The sequence below is a fragment of the Pseudorca crassidens genome, chromosome 14 (assembly GCF_039906515.1).
Source record: "Pseudorca crassidens isolate mPseCra1 chromosome 14, mPseCra1.hap1, whole genome shotgun sequence".
In the NCBI taxonomy this organism is placed as follows: Eukaryota; Metazoa; Chordata; class Mammalia; order Artiodactyla; family Delphinidae; genus Pseudorca; species Pseudorca crassidens.
In genome coordinates, this window is record NC_090309.1 from 85,855,610 (window position 1) to 85,883,161 (window position 27,552).

Here is a 27,552-nt window from a genome sequence, read left to right on the forward strand (position 1 = left end):
CTAGTGTCCACCCCCTGCCAATATTTACTGCTTTTTTGTATCAACAGTTCTTGGCTTACATTTATTACTATTTAAATAGATTAAAATGTAGAAATAACTAGATTAAGTGAATTATTGTTTTGATTATTTAATTTGAAATGGTGTATTCTAGAAATGGAAATATGTAATTGTGGATAGTAATTTTGGAATAGATTTTGAAACGAACGGAGTGTAGGTTTGGAGAAGTATTTACTTAGAGGTGTTTGCTTTTTAAACTGAATGGAGTCTCTCTTCAAAATTACATAATAACCTATGATATGCAGGGTTATATGCCAGGAAGTAGAGGTAAGGTTTGGAGATACCAACTGGAAGAAAACTTGACCCCTGACTTAAAGGCTGTTGTGACCCCCCCCAGCAGTTTTAACCTGAGTTTACCTTCTGTCAGCTTTACAGTTTTCACTTAGCAGGGCCATCGAGACAGAGGGAGGGGAATCAAATAAGACTCAGGACAGTTTAGCAAGAAACGATGATAAAAGAACACAGTTAACTTTAAAGTGAAATGGAGCCCTGTTTCAGCAAATCGTGACCAACCTGAGACAACACTGATGGTGACTAACTTACCCTCCCTCAAATTGCTGGAATTCCAGTGATCAACTGTGTGCATGTGTGATGGGTGATCCCAGTGTTGCCAGGCTTCTGTAAGCTTCAGTAATATTCTAGTTTCATCTATCTTAAATAATTCTTTATTTCTTAAGTTATCAAAATAGAAGCCTATGTAAATGTGTTTCATTCATCCCGTAGAACCAAAGAAAGAACTCTTTTCTTTTTTTTTTTTTTTTTAAGTTAGATTCTGGGGCAACAAAAGTTCGTGAAGAAATTTGGATTTTGTTCTAAGTGTGGTGGGTGGCTGCTGGCAAGTCCTGAACATTCCGGATGCTGTGTGTATAACAGACTTGGGAGGGAGTGGGAGCAGGGGGCTAGTCAGGATGCTCGTACAGTGCTCCAGGCCTGGACCTGCTTCCAGTGGGAATTACTCAGTCCAGGATAGATTTTGATGATAGATTTGAAAATGGATGTGGGTCATACATGATGTGAACTATGAAGATAGATATGAAGATTCGGATATGGGATGTGAGTATAGAGATACATCAAAAATGACTTTAGTTTTTTGGGCAAAGCAACTGGGTGAAAGATGATGCCATTCATCAAGACAGAGAAGACTAGGGAGAGGAATTGTTTTGGTTGAGGTCAGAATTTCTATTTTGAACATGATAAATTTGAGATGCTTGTTAGGCAACCAAATAGAGATGTTAAGTAGCTTGTTGATTGTTTGAGCTTGGAGGTTAGGAGACACGTCTAATCTAGAGATATAAAATCTGCATGCTGTTGGTATACAGCAGTAGGTAAACACCTACATAGCTTAAAATCATGGAACTGGAAATTCTTTTGGAAATAGGTGCAAATGGAGAAGAGGACTGAACCCTGGAGCCCCAGGTTGAGAAGGAATCTGCAATGGAGATTGTAAAATTTGTTTCCAAATAATTTTTTTTTTGTGTGTGGTACGCGGGCCTCTCACTATTGTGGCCTCTCCCGTTGCAGAGCACAGGCTCCGGATGCACAGGCTCAGCGGCCATGGCTCACGGGCCCAGCTGCTCCACGGCATGTGGGATCTTCCCGGACCGGGGCACAAACCCGTGTCCCCTGCATCGGCAGGTGGACTCCCAACCACTGCGCCACCAGGGAAGCCCTCAAATAATTTTTAAATCAACTTTATTTAGATAAAATTTACCTAAAACAAAATAGAACAACCAGTTCCATGAGTTTGGACAAATGTATAGACCTGTGTAACTACCACCCAAATCCAGATACAGGACACCTCACTCATCCCCCAAAGTTCCTTCATTCCCCTTGTAATCATTCTAGCCCAGTCCCCTGCAACCAGCTATCTGCTTTCTATCACCATAGATTAGCTTGCCTGTTTTAGAAGTTCATATAAGTTGAAGTATATAGTAAGTAATCTTCTGTGTCTGGCTTTTTAAACTCAGCTTAATGTTTTAAAATTTATTCATGTCACTGTGTTGATCAACAGTATGTTCCTTTTATTACTGAGTACCCTTCCAATGTGCGAATATACCACCATTTACATATCCTTTCACCTGTCTATTAATGGTCATTTGGATTATTTCAAAATTTGGGGGACTTCCCTGGCGCTCCAGTGGTTAGGACTTTGCCTTCCAAAGCAGGGGGTGCGGGTTCAACCCCTGGTCAGGTAGCTAAGATCCCACATGCCTTGCAGCCAAAAAACCAAAACATAAAACCCAGAAGCAATATTGTAACAAATTCAATAAAAACTTAAAAAAAAAACTGTCCACATCAAAAAAAATCTTAAAAAAAAATTGTATGTATTTAAAAAAAACCCCAAATTTGGGTTATTAGGAATAAAAGTTCTAAAACATTCTTGTACAAGTCTTTTTATGGATATATGTCTTCATTTCTCTTATGTAAATACCTAGAGAGGATTTGCTGGGACATAGGGTAAGAGTATGTTTAATCATATAAGGAACTGCCAGACTTCCCCAAAGTGGTTTTACCATTTCACACTCCTACAGGCAATGTGTGAGAGCACCAGTCGTTTACCTTCTCATCAACACTTGGTTTTATCTGTCTTTTCAATGTTAGTCATTCTAATGTGTGTACAGTGGAATTTCACTATGATTTTAATTTAGATTTCTCCTGACTGATGATGTCAAGCATCTTTTCTTGCCTTTTTGACCGATTGTACATCTTCTCTTGGGACACGTTTATTCAAACCTTCTGACTTGAATTTTATTACTATCTTATAATTCATTCTTTCTGTTTTCTGGTTGTAAGTCTTTTGCAGGTATGTGGATATATTCTCCCAACCTGTGACTTGCCTTTTCGTCTTCTTGGTGGTGACTTTTGACAAATAGAACTTTTAAGTTTTGATGAAGTCAATTTAACAATTTTTTATTTGATACTTTAGAGCTTTCTGTGTCTTTTCTAAGATGTCTTTGCCTGCCTAAGGTTATAAATATTTTCTTCTAGATTTATGGTTTTAGTGTTTATGCTTATGTCAGTGATCCAGTCTGAGTTAATTTTTTTGTGTGTGCTATGAGGCAAGGGTTGAAATTAGTTTTCTTCCGTGTGTGTACATCCATTTGTCCCAGCACTATTTGTCCACATACCGTCTTTTCTGTTTTGAATTGCAATTCACCATATATGTGTGACTTTATCTCTAGACTGTTTGTTCTGTTCATTGATCCGCGTGTCTAACGTGCACAGCACTTGTAACATCTGAATACTAACTTTACTTTCTCCTTAATTATTTTTTAAAGTTCCATTGTATAATTTTTTTTAATGTACTTATTTTATTTATTTATTTTTGGCTGCGTTGGGTCTTTGTTGCTGTGCGTGGGCCCCCTCCATTTGCAGCGAGCGGGGGCCACTCCTCGCTGCGGTGTGAGGGCCTCTCATTGCGGTGGCGTCTCTTGTTGCAGAGCACGGGCTCTAGGCGCGAGGGCTCAGAGCACTGTAGTTGTGGCTCGCGGGCTCTAGAGCGCAGCCTCAGCAACTGTGGCACACGGGCTTAATTGCTCCGCGGCATGTGGGATCTTCCCGGACCAGGGCTCGACCCAGGTCCGCTGAACTGGCAGGCAGATTCTTAACCGCTGCGCCACCAGGGAGGCCCGTCTCCTTAATTGTTTTTCTCTGTTTGCTTACATACTTTTTGTTTTACAGTGTTCCTTGTATTTTTAAAGTGGCTTCAAAAATTACTTAGAAATGCAAAGACTGCAGAATGTTTTGAAAGAGAAGAGTAAAGTTTGAGGACTTAGGCTACCTGATTTCAAGATTTCAAAGAGAGCCTTGGAGAGTATAGACAGTGGGGAAGGCAAAATAAGGAGAAAATGCAGTTAGCACTCAGCTATGCAGGCCTTTCCTGAATCTGGGCAGCACCCAAAGCCGTCTGAGCTCAGGCACCTTGGAAAGTGAACAGTTTAATTTGATTTCAGCACATTAAAGCAGCTACTCATTTATTAGTTTTTGTCTTTATTCCCATCAAGATTTTGAACCTTTTGTTGATGTTGCCTGTTTTCCTCATTTGGGGAGAAATTCTTTCTCAGTTCACAGCATTGCTAGCCCATTAGTTTCCATAGTCCCTGAGCACTTTGTTTTTCCCTGAACAATTTCCAATTTGTATCTAATATCTAGAGAATGAGTATTTTAGATGTGATTTCTCTTTTTAAAATGGGGCAGTCATTCAACATTCATATTTTAATGAATAATAAAAGGTTCTTTCTGGAACTCTTCAAATCTTGTTGATTTAATTTTGTTATGAGTGATGATAATATCAGGGTGCTTTGAAAAACTGCAAAGAGCAGAAATCCCAGCTCATAGTGGTATAATGGTGTAACAGTACAGGAAGATTTACCTCCCGAAGCAAGAAGTCCTGAGGCAAGGCAGTTCTTGTTGGTTAACTCAGCAACTCAGTTTTAATGAGGGCATCAAAAAGTTCTATTTTTTGTTCTATATAGCTTTTCTGCTTCGCCATGTCAGCATATTGTCTGTAGGTTCGCTCCTTTTATAAGCTGGGCTTATCAACATGACAGTAGCAAGTGTCCTACTTCAAGGAGAAAGCCTTTCCAAAAGCTCTGTGTCATGTTTCATTGACCGTACTTAAGTTTTATGCCCACATGTAAACTGGTCCGTTGCAAGGAGGGCGAGACCACAGTGATTCAGTTAGCATAGTCAGGCTCCCTCCCTGTGTGTCTGCCTTTTATAAGGGAGAGAACTACGGTTCAGAAGTAAAGAAACTTTCTTAAGATCACACAGATAGGAAGAGTAAAAAGTGATGGGGCCATTATTTAAATCTAGATCATGTCTGTCTGGATTTTATTTGCATGCATATTTTTCTGTTGGAAGACATTCAGTGAAACCCATGCAGTGACCATAGCACTTATAAGAATATCGTGCCCGTATGTATTGGCCTATATGTCTGCTTTCCTCTGCTGTTGTGTGCACTTGAAAAATCAGGGGCTTTCCCCATCACCCTTTCCTGCAGCCTATCTCAGAAGAAAAGATAACAACAAAAGTTTGGTGTGCTTTGGTATCAGTTAGGAATACATTTCAGCTGCAGAAAAAAACCACCACCTGAGATTTTTTTCTGGACTTAGGTTATTCAGAGCCAGTGTAGCTGCTCAGCAGTGTTTATTAAAGGAGCAGGTTTCCTGTTCTGCGGTGCTGTCCTTCGCCTGTTAGGTCGCTGCTTCATGGATGCAAGATGCTTGCTGCAGCAGCAGTCAGATCCGTATTCTGGGCAGAAGGAATTCACACCGCACCAGCTGCGTGTATCCCCTCTTGTTCTTTGATTCTCACAGAATGCTTTCATTGACTTTTGACAAACTCATAACTAACCTGTGGTTGCAATTCAACCATGATTTGACAGAATTAGACTACAGATTTTTCTCCAGTTCAGTAAAGAAGTTCCTCACATCACGGGCAAACAAGTGTTGTTCCGTTATGAATGTCGGTTGATATTTTTGTTTACATTAATGAGTAAATTGAAAGTGAAGCAATAAAGATATATGTGAGCACTTCACTCTCCTTGTCCGTAATGTGAGTAAGAGCAACTTCTTTGCTGAATTGAATAACAGTTTTTAAATACTGGAAGAATAAGATTTCCTCCTTTTTTTTGGCTATTCACAATGTAGTGGCTACAGGTCATGACATACTTTTACAAGTTTAACGTGCATTATTGGCATTCTCTTCATTACTTCTAATTCGGCTCAGCCAGCTTCTTCCATAAAGGGCCAGATAGTAAATATTTTAGGCTTTGAGGGCCTTGCAGTTGCTGGTGCGACTATTCAGCTTAGCTCTTCTAAGGCAAAAGCAGGCATAGACAATATGTATGTAAACGGGCATAGGTGTGGTCAGATAAATTTCATTTATGTAACAGCAAGGAGGGGGCGAGATTTGTCCTACGGGCTTCAGTTGGATGATCCCGGCTTTAAACATTCTATAGTGTTTGCCAGTTTTCAAGGTGTAAATACTTCCACCACGGTGGATTTAAAGCTACTCACTTGATGCCCCTGAATGTGGAATTGGGAAGAAACGCTCAGTAGCTCACAATTACATACTATTTCTACGGCACAGACACAGGAGATGTAAGTCACCTCAAGAGCAGAGAAAATAGCGAAAGTCAAGAAGTGATGGAGGAGTGATGAGTTTGAACATTTAATACCTTTGAAAGATAATTTCCTTCATCTTACGTTTATATCATTTAGTTTTTAGTCATGGCTGAGTTTAACAACCACTTTACAAAAACTCTTGAAAAATTAACAGCTTTCATAAGCTGGTATGAGCTGGATCTGGAACACTCCTGCAGACGGCCACCACCATGGGCCACACAGACGCGTGCCTTCCCAGGAGCCTCAGCAGACGCCTGCGTACACCTCATAGGCAGAGCTGTGTCTCTTGCCACCTCTAATGGCAAGAGAGGCTGGGAAATGGAATATTTAGCCTTTGGCCTCTATAGGCAAGGAAAGCAAGGGTGAACAGAGATGGAAATGCACATGGAGTGAGTCAGCCTAGAGTGTCTGCTACAGTTCTGTTCTAGAACTTTTTCCATGATATATCCGTATATGTTTATATATATACATACATATGTGTACATATCTAGAGAATCTAAAATGGGATTGCATTTTAAGCACACTGTTCTTTAGCTTACTTTTTCCGACTCTGACTTCCATTGTGTCTACATATAGGTATCTCTTTATTCACTGTTACTGAATGCTGTAGTGTGGCTTTCTATTTATTTGATTATTTACATTTATTATAGCTAATATCATTGGAGACATTTAGCTGGTTTCCCATTTTTATCATTAAATACAGTGCTTTAGTGAATATCTTCGTATGTATCCTTGTGCATGTATATAAGTGTTTTTATTTTCTGGGACAGACTTCTTGCAGTGAAATTGGCGGTTCAGAGAGTATGTGCAAATTCTGAGGTATGCTGCAAAATCGCCTACCGAAAAAAGATGTTTAAAATTTCATCCCTACCAGCTATGTCTGCGAATGCCTGTATTCCCTCCCAAACTGGATATTATCTACTTTTAAACTTTTGCCAGTCTTACTAGTCTTTTCTTTTTTGGCTGCTCTGTGCATGGCATGTGGGATCTTAGTTCCCCAGCCAGGGATCAAACCCGTGCTCCCTGCAGTGGAAGCACGGAGGCTTAACCACTGGACTGCCAGGGAAGTCCCTACTTTTAAACTTTTGCCAGTCTTAAAGTATTATCTACTTTTAAACTTTTTATATTGGATAAGTATCATAATTCTAATATGCATTTCTGGATTATTATTATTATTTTCTGGTCATTCTTTATCATGAATCTAATTTATTTTTCTAAATGGACTGGCCGTTCTATAATTTGATCATTCACATTCTCATCCATTTTTTCACTTGAATTCTTAATTTCTTTCTTTGTTGACTTGTAGAATTTCGTCATTAGGGATATTAACCTACATGTAGTAGATAATTTCTGTTACTCATTTAATTTTCTGTCATTTCTCATACAGAAATTTCCAATAATCTCTATATAATAAATATTGTCACATTTTGTCTTTGTGGCATTTATGGTTTTTGTCATGCTTATGGAGGTTTCCCCAGTTCCAGAAATTTGAGGATATTCTTTTGTGTTTTATTCTAGACTTTTTACTGTCTTATTTTTTTTCACAGTCTGACTGGATGTTTGTATGTGTGTGAACTCGAAAACTATTTTTATTTCTGAAAGGAGAGCTAACATTTTACACTTCATTTGCCTCATTCATCTTTTCCCCACTGATTTCATATGCCAGCTTTATAATTACCAAAACTTTCAGTTGTACAGTGAGTCTTTTTTTTGAACCTTCTTCTCTGTAAGGTTAATCTTTTGGCCTGTTTCTGCATCAATACTGCATTATGAATCACCGTGACGTATTCTTTTATCTGGTAGGAGAGGGCAAGTCCTCCTCGTCATATGTTTGTTTAGTTTTCCAGAAGACCTTGCAAGTCAACTAATCAGGTTCCACTTAAAGTATTGTTGGGGGCTTCCCTGGTGGCGCAGTGGTTGAGAGTCCACCTGCCGATGCAGGGGACACGGGTTCGTGCCCCAGTCCGGGAAGATCACACATGCCGCGGAGCGGCTGGGCCCGTGAGCCATGGCCACTTAGCCAGCGCGTCCGGAGCCTGTGCTCCGCAACGGGAGAGGCCACAACAGTGAGAGGCCCGCGTACCGCCAAAAAAAAAAAAAAAGTATTGTTGGGATTTTGCTTGGGATTATGATGCTAAATTTAGAGATTTGAGGGGCGTGGACTCTAACGTTATTTGAATTTTCAAAATAAGTCTAAAAGTAAGTTATTTTACACTAACACATATACCTCTTCTTTCCCACTTCACAAACTTTCATATGCTTTCCCCCCTGAATTACTAGTGTTTCAGGGCCAACAAAGTACTGAATATTTTGAGAGATCTTTTTAATGTTAAGAAAGCATCCTCTTCCCTTAGTTTACTGAGTTCTATTTGTTTTGTGGAAACATAATAGAATTTTATTAAATGCCTTTCTATGTATCTGTTATAACTATTTTTCCCCTTTGACTCACCACTATGATGATACATATTACTAGTCTTCCTTTACTGAATCATTCTTGCATTTATCCAATAAGCCCTGCCTGGTCGAGGTATCTTATTTTAAATTACAATTAGTTTTAGTGTGCTAAACTCTTTTTTTTTTTTTTTTTTTTTTTTTTTTGCGGTACGCGGGCCTCTCACTGTTGTGGCCTCTCCCGTTGCGGAGCACAGGCTCCGGATGCGCAGGGTCAGCAGCCATGGTTCACGGGCCCAGCCGCTCCACGGCATGTGGGATCTTCCCGGACTGGGGCACGAACCCGCGTCCCCTGCATTGGCAGGCGGACTCTCAACCACTGCGCCACCAGGGAAGCCTGAGCTAAACTCTTTTTAAGGAATTATTTCAGTTATCTAGTGCAGCAGGACAAATCACCCCAAGTTTAGTGTCTTAGCAGTGATCTATCATTATTTTTCATGGTTTTCTGTTTTGAGTAGACCCAGCTGAACAATTTTTGCCTAGGGTCCCATGTGGTTGTTATTAAATATTGGCTGGAGCTGCAGTTATTTGAAAGCATGACTGCTTGACATCAAGAAGGTTTCCTGCTAAGGCTGGCAGTTGATGTTGGCTGCTGGCTGGGAGATCAGCTGGGATGATTGACTGGAGCACCTGCACGTTACCTCTCCATGTGGGCTTGAGCTGCTCACAGCTAATGGCTGGGCTCAGAGACAGTGTGCCAAGGACAAGCATTCCAAGAAACCTAGGAGGAAGCAGCAAGACTTCCTATGACCTAGCCTTGACGTTGCAGGAAGTCATTTCCATTGTATTCTGTTGGTAAACCAAGTTATTTCGACCAGATTCGAGGTGAGGAGAATTATATTCCAGCTCTTGAGGTGCAACAGGGAGGGTTGTTACTGGGGGCAGCAACCTTAGGAGCCCTTCTGTCCTCTGGCTCCCAAAGTTCACAGTCATCCCACATGAAAAATGCACTTACTTGGCTCCCAGGATCCCCCAGAGTCTCCTCTCGTTATGGCATCGAGCTCGAGATCTCTGTCTCGTCATCTCAGTCAGGTCTAGTATGGATGAGGCTTCTTGGCTGTGGTTCTTCTCCATGTGAGGACCAGTAAACTAAAGGGGCCCCTGGTGGACCCAGTATACGGTGGTGAGCAGTGATAGGATAGCTGTAGTAGACCTTTTTTGTTCAAATAGGAGGGGAAGGCAGGTCACTTAGCAATCCCCGGTTGGTAACAATTGTGAACTCGAGACAGACACCTGTTATCACTTCCTTGATTAGGACCCAGACCTAGTCCCTGCAAGTGGTTCTCTGTGGCTCTTGGATTCACCCTCTAGACTCTTGACTCCACACCCTGAGCTCTCCTTCCTTTTTCATAAGAAATAGCCGGATTTTGCAGTTGAATAGTTTTCTTAGCCTACTACCCAACAGTAGATAGTTGGGCACCCAAAGATCTGTTTTCATTTTGAGCTCTCTCTCCCTTTCAGTCCAATCTCATGTAACTCCCTTAAAAATGATGTGGGCTTCCTGTGTATCTAATTATAACCCCCTGCATTAGACAAAAGCTGCACCCGCAGATCTCTTTTTGATAGTCTCCTTTTTAATTTGGTCTGAAAGTGCTGTGGGACAACATCCTTAAGGTTCCTAAAAATGTTCTTGCCTCGTAGAGTCTAAGAGGTATATACCCTTAAGATTCTTAAAAACTCTTTTTTTTAAATCTAAGAGGTTCTATAAAGTTGTGTCCTTAAATCTTTCTGAGGTGTCATCAAGAGACCCTTGACTTCGTCTTTACTCTGATTACTTTAAGAATATTTTGCTGACAAGAAAGACCATCCTGAGCCCTTTCTATTTTTCCTAAATTCTGCTCAAACCCTGCACATTTTCTTTTTTAGTTCATCTCTCTCTACCCGTACCTTGTTGTATGCATCTAAGAGAAACCTTTCAGCACTTTTATTGGGTATTTTTCTTATCTTCCACGTTACAGCAGGCAGCAGTGTTCCCCAGTCACTGTATAACCTGGGGTGCCTGGGGTGCCTTTTCTCTGCTTCCAGTTAGAATTTCCCTCCTGCTCTTTAGGTCTTCGGTAGCAATCTCCTCGAGACCTTTCCTGCTGCCACCTGCTCCCTGTCCTACAGCCAGTGTGTGTTAGGTTTTTCCTATGGTAGCACCCTGTTTTCACTTACCAATTTCTGTTCTGATTACGTCACTACATCAAAATGCAGTGGCTTAAAATAAAGTGCTTAACTGTTCTGTGGGTCAGGAATTCGGGAAAGGCTCGGCCGAATCGAGCCCTCGTTTTCACCTGACGTCAGCTTCTTCACGTAACATGTCTAAAGACTGAGTGCTCTCTGGCACCTCACTCTCTGACACTCCCTCCTCCAGAGCCTGTACATGTGTTGGTCTTGGGACAGTCATGCTTTTCTCCTGACGAACAACTTCCAAAAGACAGGAAGGAGAAACTGCCAGGCTAATTATGGGCTGCACCTGAGCTAGCAAAGTGTTCCTTCTACCATAGTCTACTGGTCAGTGCAGTTAGAGGGCCAATGGAGATTCAAAGCGGGTAGAGAAAGAGACTCCGCCTCCTGATGAGGGGACAGAGGGGCAGGTTGTAGAAGAGCATGTGAAATGGGGCCCTCTTTGGAAAATGCAATCTGCCACATGATATTCAGAAGTTATGTTAGGTTTGATTTCTCAGCGTTTTGTGTGTGGGTATGCACATGTGCCATTTTATCAGATATAGCTATCAGGAATATAGTAACTCTGTAAATCATTTGAATTAGGAAGCTTTCCCCCCTTTTTCTTTGCTCAGGAATAATCCAAGTAGATCGGAATTACCTCCTGGTATAAAGTTTGAAAGGACCTTTTCATAAAAGCTCCTGAATTGTCAACCTGAGAAGTTTAAGGTTTCAACTTAGCCAAATACGTCGGTCTTTTTCCGTTGATTTCTTCATTATATATGTTTAGAAAGTCCTTCGCCAATTTGAGAATGTTTGAATATTTATCCACAGCCCCTTTGTGATTTGGTTTTATGTTGTATTCATAATTCTTTAATCCATCTAGAATTGTTTAGATGAAGATACAACTCCCTTCCCCCAGCCACATGGTTAACTAATTAGGTGATAATCAATCCATTCCTGCTAATTTGCATTGCAGCCTTCATTTTATGCAATGTTATATATCCTAGAGCCTGTGGATTTCTGTTCTATTGAAATGTAAATTCTTTTTCCCATACTGTGTGTTTAATTATTGTAACTCTCTCCCATACATCTTAAGATTGAAAATTACTAAACGTTCATGTTTTAAAATGTGAGTAAATACCACCTGACCCACACTGTTTATGATTTTAGACACTTGAGGACAAGTTTTAAAAATCCTATTAAGAACTTGTTTAATGTATATTTCAGCCAAATATTTTCATACTAGATTCTGTTTTCTAGAAGAAGGAGGAATAAATAGAACAGATATCAATACTCAACATATTCAGTTTCATGCTGTGAGCACGACTTTCAGATACATAATTTGGTGTACAGAGTTTTTTCAGAAGGAAAAAGTGTATGAAGGTAGGAACTAAATGCACTTACCATTGAAGATGGTACAAAGTTCAAGTAAACTGAAGCAGACACTAGTAAAGATTTTTAAAACTTGTTGAAGAAAGCTATTTGTGGAGTAGATCTAGTAATGTTTAATTTTTTGAACTGTATCATATAGTTAATAAATTAGTTAAAAATGTATTCTTTAACAAAATGAATCTTTTTATTTCACTAATCTAGCTTATTTTTGTTTTCCAGATATTGTTTTGTGTTTGCTTTGGGTTACCTCACAGTATGCCAAATTACTAGAGTCTATATCTTTGATTATGGACAATATTCTGCGGATTTTTCAGGGTAAGCCTGTTTATCTATTCTAACATGTTGGTTAAAGGACAAAATATAGTTGCATTTAGTAGTTCAAATGAAAAACTCTGTTAGTTGAAAATTCTTTTATGAATTTAGCATTTTTCTTCTTGTAAAGTGGTCTTTTATAGTGCTACATAAGTCACAAAAATAACCTGGTTTTAAAAATTGACTTATACAAAATTGCTAAATATACGGCAATTAAATTTGTTGTACAGCATTCTGATATTGAAAGCATTTTCTAATTCTGTTAGAAATTTCTGCAATCACTTATAACTAATGAAAATCAGCCCCTTTGAGCCTGCATCCTTGCTACCTTCCCTCCTTCACGCCCCCCCTTCCCTCCGTCCTTTCCTTCCTTCTTCCTTTCTCTGGAGTCCCTTTTATACAGTCGTTTCACATCTGATTGCTTGTTCTTGCTTCTTAGCACACTGTGGGACTTTCTTTGGGCCAGAGGTCCTCGGGCTAGCTTTGTCATTCTGCATTTCCAAGAGAGGGCACTTGAGCATGTATTTTACTTCTATGCATTGCACTCCTATGGAATGTTTTACATTCTTATATTCAGTATTCTACTGAGTGGTAGAAATAACTTCTGGCTTTTATTCCTTCAAAGGAGATTGAGTCCCTCCTTGGTACTGGAGAGGTCTTTTCCCTGTAACAAAACTGATGGAGTGTCTATTATGAGATAAATGCAGTCCAAGTCCTTACAAATGAACTTGCTTACCATCTTTATAAAGGGACACCTGCTAACACCTAGGTACCAGGTGGGGAAGTTGAAGATAGAACTCTATAGTCTTTATGTCAAACCTGACAGATTTCTCTGTTGAACAAGATACAGAAGACCTGCTTTTAAGTCGGTCTTGAGTCATCTGGACAGGATAAAAAATGACCAGTAGGGCTTCCCTGGTGGCGAAGTGGTTGGGAGTCCGCCTGCCGATGCACGGGACACGGGTTCGTGCCCTGGTCCGGGAAGATCCCACATGCCATGGAGCGGTTGGGCCCGTGAGCCATGGTTGCTGAGCCTGCGCGTCCGGAGCCTGTGCTCCGCAACGGGAGAGGCCACAACAGTGAGAGGCCCGCGTACCGCAAAAAAAAAAAAAAAAAAAATATGACCAGTAAATCCAACTTAAGGATAAGTAAGTGGAAAAAATAAAACAAATCATGACATCTATGAAAAAAACTGTTCAGCAATAGAAAAGGCCCAAAGTTGTATGAGCTTAGAGAAAAATCACTGTTATAAAACAAGAGAATTTCAGAAGGTGAAATATCTTTTTCTCCTTAATGAGATCAAAGTGGATTTTACTTTTATTAAACCGATTTTTAAAACAGGCTTGGATGAAAGGAGACTGCATCCAAAAGAGCAAACACAACCAAGACAAAACAAAATTGATTAAATACACTGAAACACTAGTTAGTCAAATTAGCAACATATTGAATAGAATTGAGAAATACACCTGGCATTCAGAAGAAGTGAATAGGTGCTGGCCATCTAGCTTATAAACAATAGGAATTCTTGAAGAAAAGAGCTACTGAGCAGAGTCAATAAAGGTATTGGGCCACCATGAAAATCTTGGTGAACCTGAAGAGGTAACCCAGGTCACGTGTTGTCATCCTAGTATAACGAAAGTAGGAACTAGCTGCTTATATTTTTAAACCGCCAGATTTAATAAGTAGTTTAACGTAGCTGACTTGAGTTTATTCGTATGGATTGGTACAAGTACAAATTCGTGAGGCCCGGTATTTGCTGGATCCTTGTAACCCCTCCTTCGTTTCAATCTTAGTCATTACCTTTTTTATTTACTTTATCTGCTGTTCTAAACTCATGTCACTCTCTAGCTAGGGGTAGGCTAACACTGTCAGAACAGCGACATCATTTCGGTGGCTTTACATAATGAAGGTTTATTTCCCATTCACAGTCCAGTCCAGTGAGGAGGGGGCCTCTGCTCTGCACAGTCATTCAGGGAACCAGGCTCCTGCTTTCTTGTGGCCCTGCCTCCTTCAGGGTCTCTGGAATCCTCTTGATTACGTAGATGGAGGGGGCGTGTCCAGCAGTGAGTTGAGCAAAGAGAGAACATGCCATGCTTTCTCCCATTCTGTTGGAAAAGGCTAGTTCCATGACCCCACAATTTAGAGGATAGTTTACGTTAAGAACAAAATGCGCGTGACATGGCTTTAAGTATTTTAATGAAATTAAAATGTTCATTTAAATGTTTAAGTATAATTTAAAATATTGAAGTATGTCAAAGAGAAATAACATAGAATTTTAAAGGTGGACAACGTGATATAAAACTCCTAGTTTAATTTTTATCCATTAGGAGAAAATATCTGACCATTATCAGTGAACTGATAAAGATTAGACAGACACATCAGCTCAAGGAGAGCATCGAGGCTGAACTAAGTTAAAGGACTCTCTTTTATTTTAATGGGCACAGAAGAGAAAAGAAGCATTTAGAAGCCTTGAGTGTGTTACAACACATGAGCAGAAAAGATCCTGACTTGACCCTAATTAGGATAGATATGGTAGCCATCCAAAATGCTGGCTGTCTGAAGAAGGTAGAACTGAATAAAGGGAACCATTCTTTGTGCTAAGCTGTCCCGTTGCCCTGAAGTTGGAAAAGGGAAGCCAAGCTCTTGCTGAGGACTAGCAGGGGAACTGTTTTGTACAGGACAGTGTTCCTTGCAGAGGTGTGGAACACTGATTTTGTGTGTGTGTGTGCGCACGTGTGTATGTGTGTGCAATGAGAGAACGAGAAATAGGTTGAATATACATTTAAAATGTTGATTAGATAAAAGGGACTCACCTCTTAATAGAAGCTTCTTTTTGCAGAAAGGTTGAAAAGCTAGGTTGTTAGCTTTCACGTTGGCCTCAGAAAATAGATAAAAGAGAAGTATAAAACAATGAAATAGCTTTCCTTTATATCAGCAATAACCGGTTAGAAAATATAATGGAAAAAGGATCCTAGTTTCAAAAGCAGTAAAAACTATGAAATATTTAAGAATACATGTAAAAAGAAATGCCGGGACCTCTGTATAGAAAACTATGAAACTTTACTATAGGATATAAAAGAAGACTGACTGGAGAAACATCTCGTTTATTCAGAGTAACAGTCAGTATTGTAAAGACGGTCCTTTTTCTCTAGTTAATCTGTAAATGTTATGCAATTTAAGTTGAGGTTTTGAGGGAAATCAGACACATTGAAAAGTTTCTCTAGAAGTGTTTGAGAGTAGCAAATTCAATATAAAAACATACTCTGCTTGTAAAGCAGCTATCATTTCAATATTGTAGGACTGACATAGGAATAGCCAAATCCAAGAAGCCAGCATAGAGAAACAGACCCGTGGATCTGGGAAATAAGTGTACAGAATGAAAATGCTGGGATTATAGGTCAGTGAGGAAAACCCCTCTCGATATTCAGTAAATGGTATTGAGACAGAAAAAGAAATGTAAATACTTGCATCCTTGTAGATGGAAGCAGAAAAAGAGATTCTGGGGGCAGGAAGAGAATGAGTTCTGATTGGAATATGTCGATTTTGTGGAGCTGAAGGTCTGGTTAAGCATCCACCAAAAAAAAGATATGCGTGACATATTTTCCATTGAAATCAAGAATATATTTTAGAGCTAACCGGATAGTATCAGATGCTCAGGAAGTGTCTTATTACCAGCTGCCCACGTGTGTTCATTCAGCTAAGATTTATTGAGCATGTGCTATACGTTTCGCTGGGTGCTAAGTACTTTTGCAGGTGACAGTCGTGTCAAGCAGAAGAAGGGAGAGACCACTTGGTCTAAAAGCTCCGTGCCGTCCCTCTGTACTCACTGAGCTGAGTCCTGGAAGATTCCTGCTGCTCTTCACCGTCCTCCGCTCTGCTGTGCCCCGTACCTGTGTTGTAAATAGGGTTGATGTAAATTATTCAGCCCATAAACCGCATGTTCCATTTATCCTGTTTCATCCTGTGGGAGCGTCTCCCGACACCTTGACCTACATTTGGTTAGGGAAAGCATTCCGCCCAGCTGCCACTGATGTAGTTCAAGGTACCAGGAGTAAACAGGCACGGGTCTGTTATATGGTTTCGTATGTCTGTTCCCCGCCCTACCTGAGCCTTTCCCCCGATTGATTTTATGTTTGTTCACAAAGCAGTGTGGTATCACGGTATTTACCAGAAATCTGCAGTGTTCTCTTAAGACTCTAAAGAGTGGATCCCTGGCCTTCAAAGCCCCCACTGTGTGTGCCCAGCCTCACCTCTCAGCCTGTCTCGTCTGATGCTGCAGTCACTTTCATGTCCTCACACTTTACTGCCCGTCAGGTTCTTTCCGCCAGGAGCACCCTTCCCAACCCTACCTGCATATCCGGACCTCCCTGCTCTTAAAGGCCCAGATGAAATGACTCCTGTTCGAGGTGTTTCCCCCTCAGTTTGCTTAGTTTGAAGTTCTCTCTCATTTCTCTGCACATTTCTTCAAATATCTCATTTAGCACTTAACACTTTTATATGCAGCTCTTCATGTACCGGTTTAGCTCCTAATTTAGTGAGAAAGCTCCTTCGGAGACAGCACTTTACAGTTAGTATTGCAGCCCTCCAGTGCCCTCTGCTGAGTAGCAGTTCCAATATTTATTGAACGAAGATTTTATCAAACATCTGCTGTGCCTCAGATACTGTTCATGGTATTTGTCCTATTGCCGTTTAATCTAATCCACACGGTGGCTTTATTATCCCCATTTTATGGATAATAATTTTGAGGGTGGGGCAGTTAAATAGCTCCCCTGTCTCCACAATTGATAAGTACTGGAGTCGGGACGGGAGCTGTTTTCTGACTCATGGATCCACCTGTCTGTTCCCCACGTCTCCGCCCGGTTGTCCAATGAGCATCTCACACTGAGCTCGCCTAACACAGAATTCCCAATTTCCCTTCCTGTTCCTCCTGCACTCCTTCTCAGCCAGCCCTATCCTTCTGTTTCTTGCTGTGGTCAAAAACCTTGGTGGCTTCAGGTCTCAAACCCTGTATCTGGTCCATCGTCAAATCTTCATCAAATCTCACTGTCTTTACCGTCAGAAGGTGGCTGGAATCCATTTCACAAGGCCTGTGCCGTCACCCTGGTCTGGGCTGCCGTTCTCGCCTGTCTCTTAGACCCATCCCAGCACCCCAAAGTCCTTTCCACCCAGAGCTGGAATATACCCATTTAGAACCAAGTTAGTTCTCTCCTGTCACCCTCCACAGTTCCCAGTGTGTCTTGGGTCACAGCCTGTGTCCTCACAGCGCCCTGCAGAAGCCTCCTAGATCTGATCCCTGCCCCCTGTCTGTCTTCACCATCTGTTCCTGTCCTTACTTGCCTCCTCCAGTCACATCAGTGTCCTTACCAGCCTTCCAGCAGGCCAGTCACACCCACCTGGGGGCTGGTGAACTTGCCTCACCAGGGCTTGCTCCCTGACTCAAGTTCTCTGTGAAACATCACCCCCGGGTGAGGCCAGTCCTCACCTGCATCCTGGCACTCCCTCTCCCCCACCCCGATGAGCAGAACAACAGCTGGCATACGATATATTGACCTGTAAGTTCATCTGTTATCCGTCCCTCCCCAGTACAAGAACGAGAACCTGTCTCATTCACGGCTGTGTCTCCAGCACCTGGTGCCTTGTAGGTGCTCATGAGATACTTGTTTTCAGAATGACGGAGTAAAGGGGATGGATGGATAGCTCAGAAGCCTTTTCCATCCTCTCTCACTGCACATTCCTTTGGTGTTAGGTCCGTGGGGTTTGTCGGTTTCAGTGGGTTTTGCTGTTTTGGAGGAGAGAACACCTGTGTATCAGACATGCCTGAGAGTGGAGAAGTAAGTTTGGTTCTGTTGTTAGGTCCCTTGTACCCTGGTGACAAACTGACCTTTACCTAGCAGGTGCTCGTAGTTGCTTTGTGGCAGCATTGTTAGAGTTCAGCAGTCTCCTAGAGATGATGGAACAATCCAGAAAGTGATTGTTCTTTTTTCGTATTCATTCTCTGATAATGTTTAACTACAGTTTGAGTTTCACTGTGTGATAGAAGTAAATCCCATTACTCTCCTTCTTTGTAGAGGAAAAAAAAAAAAGCATGTCAATGTTTTAGTTAAAAAGCAAAGTTAATTTGTACCCTTTTAAAAAAATTATAAGAAGTCTAGAGCTTGTTAGTTCTTGACGTCTTATTTTATGTTACCCGAAGCTCTTTCATCGGTTGAGGTCTTTGTTTTGAATAGCTAGGTGGCACATTTTTCCATGTTCCTGGCAGAGTGCCGGGGAGAAAGTGTGTGTAGTTCCACCTGAATCTAGCGACGTCGTGGTGCAGGACGTGCAGGCGGCTCCATCCAGGCCCGGACCTCACTCCATGGAGGCCCGGAAGCCGACTGCCTGCCCTCCCCACTCCACCTCGCAGCCTCCGCCCCAGGGAAGCAGGAGAGAGTCTGATTCACGTCGCGTTATCTCAGACGTCCAAGGACCTGGGAAGCGATTAGATATTGGAGGCAAACAGGTAGTTAAAATGTCAATAAAGGTGTAAGTGAAAATTGCCTGAGTCACTCTAACTGTCGCCATTCAGGTATTTGTGAACAAAGTGCACGGCTCGGAAAACCACTGCAGCTCATCTCTTTGTCAACCCTGGGAGCGTTTCCACTTAGAAGCGTCCTCTGTGCACGCACGCCACCCCTGCCTCCGTCACTCTGCTCTGTCTCCCGGCCAGGCTCCTGCCTGTGTGGGACTCATCGGTCTGCCTTCCCCTCTGGTTTACTCTTCTGAGCTCTCGTTAGTCTATTCCTCCCATGCTGAGCTTCCCCCTAGTCCTTTTTTGCTTTCATTCATAAAGTGCTCCTTCATAGTCACTCTGTAATGATTTTGTCTTCTGTCATGTTCCTGTCACATTAGCCACCCCCTGACCCCTGCCTGGGGCAGGTTGGACCAGAGGCTGTGGAATGGCCACCCCTTTAAAACCAAAGGAAATGTTCAGGGGTAACAATCGTCGGTTAAGGAAACAGAGAAGCGATGAGAGACATTTTTACAAGCCGGTCAGAACTTTGAGCCCGAGTATATAGCAGGTGCCGAGGGTACAGAGGTGAACAGGGCAGGGTTCCTGCTGCTAAGTAGTCCATGGGTTTTGTGGTGACAGGAAAATAACCCAATAATTACAGAACAGTCTGGTGCCTGTTTTCAAGCACAGAGGAGAGCGGACAGGAGGGAAGGAATATAATCAACCTCCGGAAGGAGTGATGGGTCTTGACACTCAGAAGATTCAGTTGATGTGGTATTTTAGAAATATTTATTCAGCACACATCCTGTGCCAGGCACTGTGCTCGGCACTGGAGGGTCCGTGGTGAGAAAGACTGTTAGCTCCACATAGCAGGGACCTTCTAAAGAGGGAAGAGAGATTTTAAAACACAGCCATCACTGGATAAATGAAACACCCATGAATGTGAAGAATTCTTTGAAGGAAATAAACAGGACGCTGAGATGAAGTGAAGGGCGTGTGTTGCATTTGGGCAGAGGTGGCTGCTGGGGAGGAGCTGCGCACGGGCCTCTTGTACGAAGGGACTGTTAGCCTGAGACCTGAAGCAGGGGACGGGGATCTCCTTGCAAAGCAGCTCCAGGAGGAAGCAGCATCTGGGGAGAGTCTGGAGCACGTGGGTCTGCCCCCCGCCTTCTTCCCACCTCTGTTAGGGAGCATGCTCCTTGGAACCACTCTGTCCCCCGACGCAGCTCACTTGCACGAGAGCCTGCGTCCCGCACACCTGATAGGATAGAAGTTGCTTGGGGCTGCCAGTGGGCACAGTAAGGGCACGCACTCAAGAAGCACGTATTTGCCTTTGGGGAACATCTGATGTATATGGACCTAACAATTTAGTACGTCACTGAGTTGATAGTATAAATTTAATAATTATTTTATCAGGTGTTTTTATGATGTTTTAAGGTGATGCGAGAATTAAAATTTAGAACCGAAGAGTATTTTCTCATCCATTTTTTAACTAAACTATGAAGAGAATTAGGCAGGTGAGAAAAATGATTCTTTTCCCCCAGGGAAATGGGAGTTACAAGGTATTTTTATAATCCTCAAAGGCATGTAAAATATCTTGCAAAGTTAAAAAAAAATGGCAACTGGGTGTTGAAAGCAAGCAGCCTGGGGGATAGGTTAGCCGAGGAATAATTTCCCGAGAGTGAGTGATTTATGTGTAGGAACTGACCTTTAAGGGAACTCAAGAGGAATCCTCTCCGTTAGTACTTTGAGTTTAAGAGCAATCGTCATCTGACAGGTTTTTCGTGAGATCTTGCCTGTTAGGTGAGGACAGTGGGCTGTAAGTTCTCGGGGGGCCCAGGTCTGTGCATCTCATGCCAGCGGTCGGACCATTTACAACAAACCCTTGATGACGTGGCTGACACGGTGAGAAATCACCTCCTTTCTTTACATGTTTCAAGATGCTGGTTGTTTTGGTGAAGGTGGCAGTCTGTGCTCTGAGCAGTGGGCACGGGGAGGGGTGGGGGTAGGAGGGTAGGGGGGAAGCTCAGGGTCTTCGTGGTGCCGCTCCCCGGCTGCGATGGGCCTTCCATGATTTCCTCCTGGTTTTATTGAGATTCCAAAACTATAAACAGGTAACTTAGGGTTAATTGTTCTTTAATACTCATGTCTGTAAGCTAACGTAAAGGATGAAAATGTAGCCTGGTGGGTTTTCTTACGTGGATTTTGGTTTTCTTCGCAAGTTATCCATTCAGTTAGAGATTAGGAAATACGGGAAAACGGTTGCCAGTTTCTCACTTGTGACACACACTTAAAGTCCTCTTTCTGTGGAGTGTAACCTGGTTTGTGTGCGTTCAGTACTGCTCCAGGGCGTTTTAACAGCTGCTCCCCCGCCTTGCCTGGCTCCTGGAACAGCGACATAGATGTCGTCCTTTCTCTTTTTGCCCATTTCCCTCTTTCTGCTTTGCTCCACATTTCTTACCCAAACTCCTTTAATTTTCTACCTATTCGCCTTTTCCCAGGCGACTTACTTTCCATCTTTAAATTCAGCCCTGAGGCAAAAGGCAGCACAGAGTATTGAAAAGTACTGAGTGAGAGTGGGGTGATGGGGTCCCATCTGGTGGCTGTGTGGTCCTCAGCTCTGGCCTCAGGTTACAGGCAGGAAGTGAGGAGGCGGGGCTGCATCTCTGCTCACACGGGTTTCCTTTAGAGGATGAGCCTTTTCTTAGAGCAAGGGAGAAAACCCAGATCCCCTGTCTTCTGTCGCTTCCCCAAACATAACAGCCCTGGAGTTCTCTTTGAAATTCCTTGGGGTCTTGTTTCTATTTAAAAGTTTCAGGGTTTTGTAGTCATAAGCAGCATAAAAACTCTTTCATATATCATAAGTATTATTTTAAATTTCTTCTTGTAAAATATTTATTTTCTGTTTTGTCATAGCCCAATGATGATAATTACCCAGAAGATCACTAGTTTGGCTTGCGAAATTCATGATGGTAAGAATTTGGAAATTAATTTTTCATCACTGAAAAGGTTATATTCCAACCATCCTTTGTTTGAGAGATTATGATAACTTTCTGTTAGAGGAAAGAAAGGGATGGCGGTAAGATAGGGAAAATATTGAACTCTGCTTAAGGCTACTAACGTGTGCTTGTTTCCTTTCACTGTTTATTCTTAATTTTGCATTCAGTTCAGTGACAGAAACAAAGTAAAATAGTGTAAGTCAGGCCCGTGACCCACATCAGTGGCACTTTAAAATACGAAGGAAATAGACATTTGGTCTAAATCAAGTTTTATTAATCCCTGCTTCATCTCTGTGTTACATTTGTATTAAAATCTGCATGTTTTCCCCTGCCCCACTCCCTTATACACATGAACACAGCACACTTACGTATCCTTTTAGTACAAATACGTACGTATTCATATTCTGTATCCTCAGTGAATGGACACCTTGCCATGGCAAATGCTGGCAGTCAGGACTCTGAGTCCTAAGAGTTAGACTCTGGTTTCTTCAGAGATTGAAGGAGGATTCTCTATAGGACAATCATTTATATGTAGCCTGGATGGATTTGCAGCCTCCTAGTATCCATCACCCATCCTGTGCCACCTGCTCGGGAAGACCCACAAGAATTTTCGAAGTGTGTTGTTGCTTCTTAGACCTCCTCTGGCCTTTAAACTGGGTTTAAGATTTAGCAATTTGAGGACTTCCCTGGTGGCGCAGTTGTTGAGAGTCCGCCTGCCGCTGCAGGGGACACGGGTTTGTGCCCCGGTCCGGGAAGATCCCACATGCCGCGGAGTGGCTGGGCCCGTGAGCCATGGCCGCTGAGCCTGTGCGTCCGGAGTCTGTGCTCCGCAACGGGAGAGGCCACAACAGTGAGAGGCCCGCGTACCGAAAAAAAAAAAAAAGATTTAGTAAGTTGATGTGTAATCATAGGTAACATTCTCCTGTTTGGAGGAAAGGTAAAGAAGTGGTTGAAGATGGTATACTGAGTTCAGTTTCATTCACTAGAGTCACGTAGGAGTGAGGAAATCCTTCCTTGCTTTATACTGTCCATACCGTTGAGGTTAGTCATTGGAATCGTCCAATAATAGAAACATTTTCATGCCTCCTTTTGAAAAGTACTATTAAATATGCTAGCATTGGGGAACTTTTAAATGTAATAATACTTTCCTTTAGAAAAGAGTCAAATTAGTTCCCTGACATGTGTTATTTATTTTGCCCAGAGCTGGACGTGTTTGGTTATATGATGGTCCTTTCACATGATTGAGCCTGTGTTGTAATAAGAAAGGGACTAGTTATACCAAATAGTTAGGCCAAAATTGGGATTATAACCTGAATTTCGAAGGAGGAAAGTAATGCAAGTGTGAATGGGAAGAAATACCATTCTTTTCTTGGGAGAAATCATAATTGATAAATTGCCTATTTTTATTTCTCAGGGATGTTTCGAAAGGATGAAGAACTGACTCCGTCACAGAGAGGCTTAGCGGTAAGGTATGTGCCTTTAAATCGTCTCCTGCCGAGGTTCACGCTGTCCCTGCTGGGGACACACACTTACTCATGGCCAAGGCTAACTTGTCCTCCTAGAAGCTCTTAGTTCATGAAAACCAAACGATCCTCCGTCTGCACGCCTCCCGCCACAAAATCCGGCTGGGCTGGGCCTCCCTTCTAAGACTCCCACAGCACCTTGAGTATTTCATCATACAGCAGCACCTCCTGTGCACCACAAGGCAGCTACGAAGTCTTCTGTCTCTTCTGCGAGGCTCTGAGTTCCCTGAAGACAGGAAGGTTGTTTGGTCTTCATGTAGTAATTATGAGTCATAATCACAGCTACCATTTATAGACCAATGACCTGATGGCAGGTGCTGGGCTTAGATGTGTTAATATAGCACAGAGACGCCATGTTTGGAAATAATGAAGAACCAGCAGGATATTCTCATTGGTACTTGAGGAATTCACTGTGGGAGAACCTGCTCCTTGTTTACTGTGCGTCCTCTGTGGACTCAGCTGAGGAATAGCTTAAGTTCTTGGCAGGGCCTATCTTAATCTAATATAATTAGACGTCAGATACTCAATTTACCTAAAGAAGAACTTCCCACAAGCACCTCGTTTCCGGTAAATCTGGAACTAATAGTATATTCTTGGCTGTCAGAAGAATGAAATGGTTTGTGTAGTAGGAAGGCCCTACCCTCAGTGCTCACCTTTGATCCCAGCTAGTACGTCTTGAAGATCTTCTTATATTTTCCCCATCTTTAAAATGATTTTATTTTGATATTCACTCTAGCCAGTCTTTATATATCAGCGAATATGCACTTGAATTTATTTAGCTGCTAAGAGGTTAGTTTGACCTGGGCTCTGTGACCTGTATGAGTCCTGGGTCCATCCCAGGAACCGCTCGTCAGGAGCCACTCAGCCCTGGTCCCCCCTTTCCCTCCCACACGGCCACCTGGCAAGACCCCAAACCCGGTTACATTCAACTCTCCGCCTGCCCGAACAGCAGAAGAAGGCAGAGTGGAAAAACGTTGTCTTGCTGATTGGAGTGTTTCGGATTTGTTACCCCAGGTTTAAAACTACGGAGCTCAGTATTAACCACAGTTCCCCTGCCTCCTCCCCGCCAGCCACTCACTTTCCACCTGCTGCAGCACTGGGAACAGCGTCCTCCTTTCTCCCCCACTCCCAGCACCCCGTCCCCGACACGCACGTGGGATGGTGTTTGCTTTTTGGAGAAAATAAGGCAACTCTGCTTCATTCTGCGACCGCCGAACCTACCAGCCTGCCTGTGTCTGTAACAGAATACTCTCCTTTCCTTCCCAGTGCCACGTATACACCGTCCGCAGTCCAGCCCAAGGCCAACTTTTCACGTCAGCGCTGAGTCCAGTTGCTTCTTGAGTACAAAACTCAAGGATTTTGCTTCTTCGGTTATCCCATCTTGTGCCTTGTCGCTCATCCGTTTTTCCCCCCTGTGGGCTCATTCCCACCAACTTAAAGGGAAAAGACTCCTTGACCTCACAGCCCCTTCCAGCTTCCACCCATGACTCTCCACTCCTTTAGAGCAAGACTCCTTGAAGGATTTCTCTATTCTTACTTCCTCATCTCCTTTTCTCTCCCCAACCCACTGCAGTCAGGTTTCTGTCCTCGATGCTTGTCTGCCACCATTCTTTCAAGGTTGCCCTTCACCTTGGCGGATTTAATGGTCCGCCTCGGTCTGTAGGCCGCTCGACCTCTCAGCACCGCGTGACCCGTTGGCTCGCTCAGTCCGTGAAACACCTTCGCCGCTTACCATCCGGGCCACCACGTGCATCTCACCGTCCTCGTGCCTCACCGGCTGCTTCTCTTGGTCTCCTCTGCTGAGTCCCTCTGCCTCACTGCGAAGTGTTCCTGTGCTGCTGTGCACATCCTTGGACTTTTCCATCTTCTCCGGGCGATTGCTTGCCTTCCATTGGCTTTAATACCGTCCACGCATTTGAAGTCTCCTATGTTTATATCCCCATCCAGCCTCTCTCCTGGGCCCCGGCCTCGTATGTCCACCTGCCATTGCAGCATCCAGGTGTGGAGGGTAAACAGTGTCTCAGATGGAACCTGTTTGGAACAGAACTTCTGATTTCTGTGTCCCTTGTCCCGCACCCCAACCCCATCTGTTCTTCCACCGTTACTTCCCTCCCAGCTGCCTCGCCCTCTACCTGGTCCACTGACATCACCGCGGCCTAACCTCGCTCTCCACCTGGTCCACTGTCCGAGCTTTTCTGGCTGCTCTCCATTTTCTCTCCTGCCCACCCGGCAGCCAGAGATTCTTTTACTACGTATTGGATTATATTATCACCCTCTCCTGATGAAAACCCTCCCGTGGCTCCTCATGCCATCGAGAATAAACTAACAAAGGTCTGACGGCCGCCTGGCAGGCCCCACAGGAGCCGTAGCCTCCTTTCCTCCCTACTCAGCCCACCCGTCACTGCACAGCCCTCCCCTCCCGCACCCTGTAGCCCTTGGCACTGCTTTACTTTCCTTCATCATGTGTATCACTGTCTGATGTTTTATAATATGTTTATGGGGATTGTCCCTCTCCCTGGCCCCCACTTGTCAGCTCCGGGAGGACAGACCTTCGTCTTCCTTATCATTACATTCCCATCTCCTCAACGGCAGTTTGCCCTGGGGTGCTTGTGGGCCCCAGGAGACATTTGCCAATGCCAGGGACATTTTTGGTTGTCACTGAAGGAGAGGGGTGGTGCTACTGACTTCCGCCGGGTCAAGGCCGGGGATGTGGCTAACGTCCTACAGTGCACAGGACGGTCCCCTTCAACAAAGAAATATTGTCCCTAAATGTCAGTAACGCTGAGACTGAAAAGCCCTAACCTGGGATGACGCACAGTTAATATCAAATAAGTATTTATGGAATGAAGAACGAATCTTCCACTTGATGTCATAAATAGAGTATTACGGTTATACTTAGTTCTCGTTTCATAGCACGTAGTATAGTTATCTGCCTCTTTCCTAACATGACTTGTCATTTGTACGTCAGCAAGTTTCATGGTTCAGAATCATCTGTCCTTGAAAATTGTGATACATATTTGGACACGGTAAGATTGAGATGCGCCTTGACAACCTGGCATTGTTTTGGTCTTGAAATAAGTGGTGTTGAAATGGGGCTCTGTTGCCTGAGCACAGGGGCTCTTCGGCAGCTTTGTGACGACGGGGCACTCGTCCAGGTGTGCGAGGTGGTGAGAAGGCCCTCTGTTACATGGAAAGAACTACAAGAGAAAATCTGCCGAAACATTTTGCTCCCAATCACTCGTGAGCCCTCAAGAAAAATTACTTAACGTTCCAAAAACTTTTAAATGTAGAAAAGTAATTCAGGAAAAAATTTTTAAGGAGTTTTGGCTAAGGGGTGACCTAGCTGAGTGTCAGTTGGGCCAGAAGCACTGTTTTCTCTTTGTTTCATTTAATAAAAATATACGTGAGGGGGTTCCGTCGACTCCTCTTGGCCATAGAGACTGTGCTTTTTTAGGAGATCGCCTGTCATATTAGAGAGGAAGACAGGGCTGTAACACGTTCAAGAGCCTACTTACTCTCCCCGGGTGTAGTTGTGCTTTTATTTGTGGTAGTTTATAGCTGTCAGTGGATGGCAGACTTCACAGATGGAGCTGGTTTTAAAAAATAAACTTCTGATGCATTTCCATGATGATATACATGGTCTGCATAATCTCCTACGTTATTAACTGGTTTTCTCCCGGTTACCTGCATTGAGAACTGGAATGCTTCGTACACTTTAGATACTGTGCGCCATTTGGACTGACCTGAGAGCAGTTGAATTAAAAATGTTGCAGTAGGGCTTCCCTGGTGGTGCAGTGGTTGGGAGTCTGCCTGCCAATGCAGGGGACGTGGGTTCGAGCCCTGGTCCGGGAAGATCCCACATGCTGCGGAGCAACTAAGCCCGTGTGCCGCAACTACTGAGCCCACGTGCCACAACTGCTGAAGCCTGCACACCTAGAGCCCATGCTCCACAACAAGAGAAGCCACCGCAATGAGAAGCCCGCGCACTGCAACGAAGAGCAGCCCCCGCTCGCCGCAACTAGAGAAAGCCTGCATGCAGCAACGAAGAC

At 43.2% G+C, this 27,552-nt stretch overlaps 1 protein-coding gene across 2 annotated transcripts in view; it reads left to right on the plus strand.

The window, feature by feature from the left end:
- MBOAT2 (membrane bound O-acyltransferase domain containing 2) overlaps positions 1-27,552 on the plus strand; it is a 117,501-nt gene that overhangs the window by 68,873 nt on the left and 21,076 nt on the right. For both annotated transcript variants that reach the window (XM_067703743.1, XM_067703744.1), the window contains exons 4-6: positions 12,399-12,494; positions 21,898-21,953; positions 23,395-23,449. In XM_067703743.1, the coding sequence (XP_067559844.1) occupies positions 12,399-12,494; positions 21,898-21,953; positions 23,395-23,449 (207 nt within the window). The remainder of the gene's footprint in view (positions 1-12,398; positions 12,495-21,897; positions 21,954-23,394; positions 23,450-27,552) is intronic.